Here is a 12,204-nt window from a genome sequence, read left to right as displayed (position 1 = left end):
AAACACCTTTCAAATATCAACATATGTATTTATATTATGTTTCCGCAGCTTCATGTCTGTCCTTTCTTTGCTTAAACTCTTCAGGCATTCTAACAACAATGAATTATTGGACTCATTCGCCAAAGTTAATATTGAAGACGAAGAAAAAAAATTCTATGACTCTAAATTTATATATTCATATATTTCCTTATCAATATTTTTATTTATAACTATAGGTTCAAGCACACTTTTAGAAATCGTATTTACTCTCTACAGTGAAGATATGCTGCGATTTTTCACATATCCTCTACAGAACAACAGTGCATATACCATACCATATTTAACACTAAATGCTGTATTTAATGTCATTTCATTGACATCGCTATTTCTTGATGTGTATATTAACATTATAACCGAAATTGCACTTATTTATGAGTTTAACAAAGTGGCGAACGAAGCTCGAAATTACGTAAAGGAAGAGCAATCCGACATTTCATTTGTTATTAAAAACCGAAGACTACTTATAGATATAATTAAAAATCATGATACTCTGAGTACAATACTGACATCACTAAATAAAACACTGAATCTTATTTCAGTACTTGTCATACTTGGTAGTCTCATCAGCACTTGTATTGCAACGTATGGAATGATAAATAATGGTTTAGACACTAACCCGTATATATACAGTTACGTTTTAATGATGACATTGGAAACTTTTTTCTTCTGGATTTCACTGCTTTGGTTTGGAGTTCGTTTAAACAGATCGGTGAGTCTCATAATATACGTCTCTCATTTTCAAACTGATATGCTTCGTATTTTATATAGTAAGCACATTTTCAGCGCTTTCGGTGGGTTTGTAGAATATTTTTAGCTCAGAGATATAGTTCAGCTTCTCATCTTTCATGGTTATATGAAGTATTACTTCTTGGAATTATTAATTTTACTATACTGAATGAATGCTACAATTATGAGCACGGTGCCAAAAAATTGTATTGTATGTGAGTTATGCACATATGTAGGTGATGTTTGTGTGGTCATGTATATTCCTAAATGTTTTCCTTTTTATTCCCGAAGCTCCTTTTATTATAGCGATTGCATTTGTTTTCAATTTCCATATTGTAGTTATCTCCAGATTCAGATCATATTTCGTCAATTCCACAACCTCCTTAATATGCTGAATGTATCCTACTATTATGAGCGAAATGCCAACAAATGGTATTGACCTCTTTGTTTGGTGATATTTGACATCAATACCTGGCCAGGTAACATTGAACCCTTGGTGTATTCAAGAGAATGACTATATTGTCAATAATCATTTCTAACAATAAAGATCAATATAGGTGAATACACGGTCTGTTTCCTTAATACGATACGTTCTGGGTGTTGTTAGGAGAACATGTGATCTTACATTCAGGTATCCATTCACGATTATAAATATATATATAATTTGAGGGAATATTATTCCTAACTTACAGGGAAAAATACAATTTAGAAATACTAAATAAAATTTCACAAGATATAAAGGTGTTTTTTTTCTAATATATCACCTAGATCACCTTGACCGACCAGTCTGTCGGGCGTCCATTTGAAATCGCTGGTCACAGCACGCTGTCCACTCCTCCCTGGATCGCGCTACTGATGTGCTCTCTCAACGAGATACCAAGCATTGACCTTTCCATGGCTCTTTGAGCCGTTACCAGACTCTGCTCTTCTCTCCTTGTGGTAGCCCAAGTTCCACTACCATATAACATTGCAGGTAGAACTGTACTGTTGATGAGGTTGGCGCTAGTGGTCCTGTCCAACCTTCACTTGAGCGCAATATATATATATGTATATATATAATATGGAGTAGATTTAAACACATTAAGGAACAGCTAAAGTCCAAACAAGCTGGACTGTAGTTGTTCCTTCTATCGTAAGGTAGTCCTATGATGGACACGTCTTGATGTGTTTAAATGTACACTGTATTTTATATGAATAATATATAGTCTATTGACTATTTTTTCTATACACTAAGCCACTAGTAGTAAGAATTTCTAAAATTTTATCACCCTAATAATATAAATTATATATATATATATATGTTTATATATAATCGTGTATGTATGTGTGCATGTATGCATATATCAACATATATATGTATATGTGTCTATATACATAATTACATAATACAGACAGACAGACAGACAGACAGACAGACAGACAGACAGACAGACAGATAGATAGATAGATAGATAGATAGATAGATAGATAGATAGATAGATAGATAGATAGATAGAATGATAGATAGATAGATAGATAGACAGAAAAACAGACAGATATGCTACTTATTAAATGTTCGACTTATGAGTAAATATACATGTGTATTTGTTTCAATGCCTCGCTGTGTGTGTGTGTGTGTGTGTGTGTGTGTGTGCATGTGTGTGGAAAATTAAAATGAAACACTGAGTGGTTTTGTGATTACTGTGTATTTATTTAGTTTGTGTTTTATCGTAGTCTTTTGTTGTCTTTCTTCATTGTGATAAAATATACTGAAAACAAAAAGTAAAATTTTTGTCGTCCGACATCGGTTTTCAAAACATTTTTTTTTTTGTATCTTATAGTCTCGTCAAAGCATCACTCTGCTATGTAAGTGAATTGGGGATCCCTTATAAACAAGGTGTATATATAACAATACCACGTGTTAAATGTATATATGTGGTTGAGGCATCGCGGGTTAGAATCTCAGACCGGGAGATGTGTGTGTTTATGAGCGAAACACTTAAGCTCCATGCGGCTCCGGCAGAAGATAATGGCGAACTTCTGCTGACTCTTTCGCCACAACTTTCTCTCATTCTTTCCTCCTGCATCTTGCAGCTCACCTGCGACGGACCGGCGTACCATCCAGGGGAGAAACCTATACGCCAAGGAAACCGGGAAACCGGCCTAATGAACCAGGCGTGGCTCGAGAAGGAACAAACAATATGTATATATATATATATATATATATATATATATATATATATATATGTATGTATTGTGCATAAGATTATTGTTGCAGATGAATTTCTAAGTGACTTCTGTTGTTGTTAACCTGTTTCGATATAGAGATATGAGATGCATGTTTCCTTGTGTGTATAAATACGTGTAGGATATTGTACGGTACTGTGCAAATCCTGAGAGATATAAAGATATTTGTAAGACACTTGCAAAATCACATCACTTTCAAAGGAATGTTTCGTATATCAATAGAAACTAACCGATATCAATGAGCTAAGGATACTCTAATTATCCCTTGTTCATAAACCGATACGCGCCAAAACACACAGCGAGCAGTGTTTATAACTGTCTGTAGACAGATGTGTTTGTGTATGTGTGAATGTGCGTGTGTGCGTGTGCGTGTAGTGTATGCATATCTATACACACACATACACACACACACACACATATATATATATATATATATATATATATATATATATATATATATATATACACATACACACATGCACATATTCATGCATGTATATTCATTGAGATACATCGATACTCATACAATATGCATTTATATTTATCGGAAATATGACAGAATTTGACAATAAATAGTTGAAGTAAATACAGAATTGATTCGTCATATCAGTATAATATGGTGTTTTTAATGCGAAAACGGACAAGCGAGCATATTGAGGAAGAAAAGAAATATTATATTGGCCTCCCTAAAGAAGACAATACATGTACTTCACGAAATTTACATATTTCGATAATAGTCTAGAACAATTTCGAGTCTATTATTTATGTCAATTCGTTTTTCATGTGAAATCGATAGATGCCCAGTCAAACCATTATACAACATTAGAAGTTAATATTATGTGTACACACATACGCACGCACATGGCGTTAGCGACAGGGATATAGAAGTCATTTTTCACGCCAGGTAAACAGTGTATTCATTAAAGGTTCGACCTGGGTCAAGTAAGCCAATCCTACGGTCTGATGTATGCGACCTCACCGTGTTGTATATCCTTAATACCCTTAAGAAAACGTTCTCCTCTGTCTTCTTTGGTCTCTACAGAGATGGCCATCTCTAGAGGAGATAGCGGTCACATACTAGATAGGCCTAGGAAAGATCAAATTAGCACACTTGCCTCCATGGGATTAAAAATCACGATCGAGATCAACCTCACCACCGCGAACTTCTTAGACATCACGCTTAACATGGGCTTCGGTACATACAGACCCTACCGCAAGCCAAATGAGAGGCTAAAGTACATCAATACAGCCTCGTACCACCCATCCACCGTGTTAAAAAATCTGGTGAAGTATGTTAGTATGAGGATTAAGGACCGCATCGCCTACATGCGGGGCCTCAACATCCGTAGAAGGAAGCGTCACAGAAATATCATTTGGCTTGCGCTCCCCACGTCTCCCTTAATATAAAAACGTCTATAGGTAGGATAGTCCTTAATACATAAATATTTCCCTTGTTCACATATATACAGACTCATTTTTAACAGGCATAAACTTTGTTAAGAACATTGCATTTAGTACCCCTAGAATACGAGCAGGGGCAGGTCCAGTGAGGGGCGACTGCGAAACCAAGGGAGTTATTGATGAAGCTGAGATACTCGCCGACACTAGCAGCTGCACCAACATGAAGCTGAGATACTGGCCGGCACTAGCAGCAAAAGCTGCATCAGCAGTAGTTTCTTTAACGGATACATCTACAATGGGTTAAATTTATATTTTAAGTGTTTTTTAGACTAATCCTTTTAATAATGATCAGATTAATATTCCAAGTGTTTATTTAACAATTCTCCTCTTATAATTAGACACCTAATATTTTAAGTGACACTAAGTATATTGTTTTACTGCACCGTACAAAATGGTTAGCCGCATTTCTTCCGGTTCTTTACGTTCAATTTCCACCAACGTTGACACGACTCTCGAAATTAGTGGACTTGTGCCAGCATTATTATTATTATTATTATTATTATTATTATTATTATTATTATTATTATTATTATTATTATTATTATTTTCTATTTCACTACTAGGTTCACAGTATTACACGAAGTATTCATTATATGCAATTTCAGGACATAAAACCGGAAGTCGTTGCAAAGGTAAGCAGACTTTATGATCTCGTCGTCTTACTTTTAATATATTTTTTTATTAATATTTCTCTTTAAAAGAAGCCTGCCAGCTGCCAGAATTGTTTCTACACGAGGCAAAATGCTTAGCACGATTTCATGTCTTTACTTTGAGTTCAAATGCCACTCGCATTGTCTTTGCCTTTCATCCTTTTGGGGTAGATAAAATACTTACCATTCGAGCAATAGTGTTGGTGTAATCGACGAAGCACCCGAAACTTGCGCCAATATTTCTTCTAATTCTTATTGTTTTCCCGTTTATTATATAATAATAAATGGCTTTATACATGCATGTACACACATACGTATCTATATGAAATATATATATATGCATAAGAGTGGCTGTGTGGTAAGTAGCTTGCTTACCACATGGTTCCGGGTTCATTCCCACTGCGTGGCACCTTGGGCGAGTGTCTTGTACTATAAACTCGGGCCGACAAAAGCCTTGTGAGTGGATTTGTTAGACGGAAACTGAAAGACGCCCGTCGTATATATATATATATATATATGTATATATATGTGTGTATATGTTTGTGTATCTGTGCTTGTTCCCCCAACATTGCTTGACAACCGATGGTGGTGTGTTTACGTCCCCGTAACTTAGCGGTTCGGCAAAAGAGTGCGAGAGAATAAGTACTAGACTTACAAAAAATAGTCCTTGGGTCGATTCGCTCGACAAAAAGCGTGCTCCAGCATGGCCACAGTCAAATGACTGAAACAAATAAATGAGTAAAAGAGTAATAAAGAGCATATATATATGTGGAAGGGGGGGTTATCTTCCCCCTCACTGTATATATAAATATGAGCTTATGCAACTTTAAGGGATTTAACTCTTATGTCTGTCAATGTCGGTGCAATTCAGCGCCCTCAGATACAATTATCGTCGATTAAACATTTCTTTTATGGCTTCACAATGCGCGTAGCAAGTTTTATTAAATCATAGTAAGCACATTAGCATTTCAGTAAATCAGTCATAAATTTATATCCTATAAAACACTGTAAGCCATATGAATATATATCTTATAAAATTATTTCACGCTGCATTATATAAAAATTAGAAAGATAATTCTTGATGAAAATGACATAACCATTAATTGCTAACATTAACATAGGTATTTATTTTCAGAAAATATCGTCCTCTGAATAATTTCTAAGCTGCTGGTATTTTGTTGTATCAACGAATTCAAACGTCGTGTGATCGCTTTGATAGCGGACTAGATATTTTCCATGTACGTCTCCCTTTAAAGCCCATGATGGCTGGGTAATACAGAAGTTAATAGACGTAAGGCGATATCTATTGCTTCACGAAACAAAACATTGACTCGGGATTTGGGAGTTATTGATAGGATAGTCGACTGAATAAAAACTGGCGCTTAATCCATATTCCCGCGTTTGTGCGACAAATGTGGGCCATGTACTGATATTCGCAAATTATTTGAGCATCAATGCGAGTTACAAACGTTCAGATTTATTCAACAAGTATGCATTCTGTGCATTGTTTTTTATCCCATCAAACGTGCAAAAAATGCATGCGAGGTCACAAACTCCCGGCAAGTGTGAACACTAACCCAAGGTAACATCAATGATGATGCACCCAAAGACATCGATTACAAGCTATCATTTATCCTTTATATTCAGCTTGTTGCAGTCATTTGACAGAAATTTCCTTTATGGCATTACGCTGCGCCTGGTTATTTATCTTAATTTTTAATATACACCTAATGCATTTCGCTAAATCAGCCATAAATTTTTTAAGGTAAATTTAAATATACTGGCAGAAGAAATTAGCCAAACCATCGGCCATTTGAGGAGTCGCTGCTGCTGATGCCTGTTTTATAAGCAAAACTAGGCCTACTCAGCTGATTCTAGAGACGGTCATGGGGCAGTTAACCGCTCTTACACTGTCGGTATATATATATATATATATATATATATATATATATATATATATATATATATATATATATATATATATATATAACTCCACTTTGTTATATATATATATATATATGTATATTTTGCTGCCGCACGGAATTTTGTCAGTGAACAAGTTGTGGCTTCAAAGAGACGAACATATTTTGGTAAATTCAATTTAAATGTAGAGGTGAATCTAACGGTTTTCGTGTGTTCCTTAAATGACTTATAAACACCTTCCATGCTGCAATTATTTTCCTTCCAGCACACGATCTGAGTTCAGGTTATTTGCTTTGCAAGTACATCTCCGTAACTATATATATATATATATTTATAAATGATTGTGAAAACTTGATATTAATTTAATAATACCATTAATTTAACACCGAGTGGCTTAGCACAAAAAACTACGGAGAAAATACAAATTTATACATAAATTATTAGAGAGTTAACCACTATGTGGATAACTCTAGTGCTAAAAATAGCCCCGATAGTATAGCCACAGAAAAAGATGTTTCCAACTAGAAGTAACATACATTTAACGGAACGAAAGTGAAATATAACGAATAAATAGATTGACCCTGAACAAATTGTTTCATTATTAATATAATATGTAATTTTACTTACATACACATCTATAAATCATAAGCAGAGGTTTGTCTTAAATACAATTAATTAGACCGACACGAGCGTCAAAAACACGAGCGGTTTAACGAATTGCATTTTTAATTATGCCTCAAATTCCACGCCCAAAGCATGCCAAGACTCTTTGGAAGCGTATGCTGCATCAAATAAAATATTTACTGCAGCATAGCACTAGAGTTATCCAAATAGTGGTTAACTCTCTAATAATTTATGTATAAATTTGTATTTTCTCCGTAGTTTTTTGTGCTAAGCCACTCGGTGTTAAATTAATGGTATTATTAAATTAATATCAATTTTTCACCCTCATTTATAAATTTATAAATTTAATTATGCGGCAGTAAATATTTTATTTGATGCAGCATACGCTTCCAAAGAGTCTTGGCATGCTTTTGGCGTGGAATTTGAGGCATAACTAAAAATGCAATTCGTTAAACCGCTCGTGATTTTGACGCTCGTGTCGGTCTAATTAATTGTATTTAAGACAAACCTCTGCTTATGATTTATAGATGTGTATGTAAGTAAAATTACATATTACATTAGTAATGAAACAATTTGTTCAGGGTCAATCTATTTATTCGTTATATTTCACTTTCGTTCCGTTAAATGTATGTTACTTCTAGTTGGAAACATCTTTTTCTGTGGCTATACTATCGGGGCCATTTTTAGCACTAGAGTTATCCACATAGTGGTTAACTCTCTAATAATTTATATATATATATATATATATATATAGTGCCCCTCTGACAGCATAAAGAGTTTTTTTTTTTTAATTCTCAATTCTAGCAAAGTAGGCGTCTCGACAAATTTAGTCACACGTAGTGATGACTGAATTATCCTTTATGAAATTATATTGTGCCTAGTTGTTCATATTAATATATATATATATATTACGGAGATGTACTTGATTATCAAGTAACCTCATCTGAGATCGTGTGCTAAAACAAAAACAGCGTGGAAGGTGTTTATAACCCATTTAAAATACACACAAAAACCGTTAGATACACTTCAGCATCTAAATTTAATTTGTCAAAATATATACATGCTTTGAAACCGCGACCTGTTAACTGACAGAATTCCGGGATGCGTGTGTGTGTTCGACGGGGTCTGCATCAACCGAGTTGACTCAGAATGCTTTTGTTGGTTCGAGCCTATATTAGAAGACTGCCCCGCCATAGGTGCCAACCGAAAACCATATGGTTGGGAAGTATGTTTTCTTATCATGCAGCCACAGAAATGTTAAATGCTTCTTTTTACACAATCCCCATTCATGTTGTCCCTCTTCTTATGTATTACAGATATTAGTTTTCCTAAATCGACTAACGACTGAATCTCATGGAATTGATGTTGGTGGCTGTTTCGTAATAACGCCCTCGTCAACACTTACGGTAATTTATCACAGTGTTTAATATTTACAAAACTTCATTTTATATATGAAGCGCTTTTTTTCTTTATAATGTCTAAAAGAAACTCAACTCCATTTCTATATACGAAGTTGAGGACTTTATATGATTTGGTGGTAAAGAGTTTTCTGGTTTTGTAATAAAAAAAAAGTAGATGATTACAGTTCATTAAACGTATTCTACCATTGTTTTTTTTTTTTTTGCTGTAATTGTGTAGGACGTTTTCACCCTCGTAATTTAATGTTTTATGTTCAATTTATATTGTAACTTATATTTAATATACAGCAATGCTTTCTGCTATACCTAACCCACTTTTCTAAGTAATTGTAATATACTATTATTCTGCTGTAAATCTTATATGCGTTAAAGAACTAAAAGCATTTTAACTCTGAATATCTCTTCCTGAAATTGGTACCTGCGTCATTTATGCCATCAAATACCGTAGTTTATATATATATATATATTTTATCTATTTTAATTTTTATTTTATCTAGTTTCAGCTCACGAGCTGTGGCCATGCTGGGGCACCGCCATTTGGTGTTGCTACATAAGTTTACTTTACGAATGCTTATTAGCAATTGACATTTGGTGCATGAGAGTGTTTGGTGCAGCTGCCTTCATCTGAACCTCCTGCTACGAAGTTGGTTCATCTGGAACACCTGACAGGATGAGGTCCAGCTTTATTTTGAAGACACCAACATCCACCCCATGCAGGTCTCTCAGATCCTTCGGGAGGTTATTGAAAACTGTGGACCTCTGAAGCCCAGGCTATTGCAGTACCTTGTCCTATATATATATATATATATATTCTCATACAATTTTTTTGAAATATATAGGAGGTAATGTGATATGACATCCGTACTTGGACATATGTACGAATATATGCAATCTGCTTCAAATAAACTCTGTTGCCACTGCATCTATCTATTACTGATACAGCTCCTCATACTTCAATTTTCCGAAAACTCCGAAACAAGATGGTGACCTACCAGAATCGTTAGGATGTCAGAGAAAATGCTTAGCTGCATGTTTGGAAGTTCTTTACGACTAAGTTAGAATCGCGTTGATAAATGAAAATATCAGTAATGTACTAGTTTCGACGTAATCGACTTACATCTGTGCTTCACTCTGCTGACCTTAAATCTTACAATGTGCCGCCAGCTTGGCAAGGGGAATGTTATGGTTTCAGTAACTTATACGTATTGGAAACCTAGTAACCGTATTAATGAATGCGCAAGCAAAATTATAAGTAAGTGCTAAATATTAATATTTACTTATTTCGTTAATAGATTATATTGGAGGATATTATAACAAAACAATATTCCTAACAAACCTCCAATTAAAACTGCAACACAACTGCTATAATCACAACAGGGCTATAGATGCTATGATGTGATTGAAGTGGAAACCAGCTTTAAAGGAGATAGGAGATTTGAAAACATAGTTTTGAGCTGGGAGCGAAGATACTGGATTGTTTAGTGTTATCGAGCTCGTTCTCTTATTCCCAACCTCCTTTTGTAACTACATATCGCAGGACTCCTCTCATTTTAATCAGACATCAATCAATTATTGCTATTACAATTAGTAATAAGACAGCGAGCTGGCAGAAACGATAACACACCGGGCGAATTGCTTAGCGATATTTCGATAGTTCTAATTCCGCAGAGGTCGACTTTGCCTTTCATCTTTCGGAGTCGATAAATTAAGTACCAGTTGCCTACTGAGGTCGATCTAATCGACTGGATTGCCTAGAATACAAAAGGATATATATTCTACCGATGCCTAATTGAAGAGAACTGACGACAAGACTGGCAGATTTTTAACTGAAGGCCTAAATTACTCGTATTGGCTGAATCATTCACGTTACTGCCAAGTTTCTGTCCTTATTTTATTAAAATATAATAAACTTCTTTCTAAATCATTCTATGAATTCATTGAAAATAACAGCTAATTAATTTTTCTCTTTTCTTCTTTTCAGATGATAGGAAGTTTTATTACTTACATACTGGTTGTGATCCAGACAAAATCTTTATAACTGCCCTCTTCCTTATTATACCTTTCCAATGGTAAATTAAATACGAAGTTCAGTTAAACAACATTACCTAACTATACATGTGTTCGGACAACGTCCCTGCAAACCTTTCCGAAGCAAGATGCTTGAACAGATAAAAAATAGCGTGATACTGTAGCGGGTTCCAGCCTCTCGTACCAGTGAAACATTAGGTTGACTATGTAATCTTTGTTATCATGCGGCTATTGATTTTCAACTAGTCTTTCTTACAACTGACCATCATCTTTTTATTAAACCTTATCAAAAAGAATATTTTTCACTTTGATTTTTCTCCATATATATTGTATTTTTCTTACCCCTCATCTGCACAACATATGTTTTTCTTTGGCCGATACATCACTGTATAAATGTTCAATTATAAATATTCAACCTTGCATTATGTAATTTCCTTTTTGGCTATATTTTCTTGAAATAAAATGTCATGATGAATCCATTTACTGAATTCATTTATTCATTTTACTGAATTAAATGCATGTCATCAGGGTAGAAAAAATTATGTTAATATAAAGCTACGAGAGGCGTTCAATAAGTAATGCCCCTGACCCACTTCCCATAGCAGTAGAGCAACGAAACTTGGCACAGTTATTAGTCTTTTTCTACATAGGAACTACCCAGAGTTACGCATTTCTCCCATCGTTTGATGCAGCTCTGGAGACCGTTTTTGTAGAAGACCCCAGCTTGGTCCTCCAACCACGACGTGACTTCAGAAATCAAGGCTGCATCATCTGGGAAACGCTTTCCTTTCAAAAACAACTTCATGGCTGGGAAGAGGTGAAAATCAGAGGGTGCAAAGTCAGGAGAGTAGGGGGGATGGGGGAGGAGTTCTTAGCCGCACGCATGTGCTTCTGATCTGGCGACACGCGAGTTGTGGACCGGAGCGTTGTCCTGCAAGAGGAGGATGCCTTTGCTGATCTTGCCCCGCTTCTTGATTTTGATAGCTTCTCTTAATTTCCTCAAAAGTGAAGCATAATAGGCTCCTGTAATTGTGGTACCCTTTGCCAGGAAATCTGTCATCACTACTCCGTCCTGGTCCCAGAAGACTGTGAGCATGACCTTGCCAGCG

At 35.2% G+C, this 12,204-nt stretch overlaps 1 protein-coding gene across 4 annotated transcripts in view; it reads left to right on the top strand.

The window, feature by feature from the left end:
* The window catches only part of LOC118764607, an 87,722-nt gene extending 76,261 nt beyond the window's left edge, over positions 1–11,461 (top strand). For 2 of the 4 annotated variants that reach the window (XM_036505525.1, XM_036505527.1), the window contains exons 2-4: positions 5,058–5,084; positions 8,966–9,055; positions 11,049–11,461. In XM_036505525.1, the coding sequence (XP_036361418.1) occupies positions 5,058–5,084; positions 8,966–9,055; positions 11,049–11,105 (174 nt within the window). In that variant the 3' untranslated portion in view covers positions 11,106–11,461. Of the gene's footprint in view, positions 1–5,015; positions 5,085–8,965; positions 9,056–11,048 lie in introns of all 4 variants that reach the window. The other 2 variants (XM_036505524.1, XM_036505526.1) reach the window with 1 other exon arrangement.
* Positions 11,462–12,204: the final 743 nt, after the last annotated feature.

The sequence above is a fragment of the Octopus sinensis genome, linkage group LG8 (assembly GCF_006345805.1).
Source record: "Octopus sinensis linkage group LG8, ASM634580v1, whole genome shotgun sequence".
Lineage (NCBI taxonomy): Eukaryota > Metazoa > Mollusca > Cephalopoda > Octopoda > Octopodidae > Octopus > Octopus sinensis.
The sequence above is the reverse complement of the archived record's forward strand: the minus strand, read 5'-3'. Positions and strand labels throughout refer to the sequence as shown.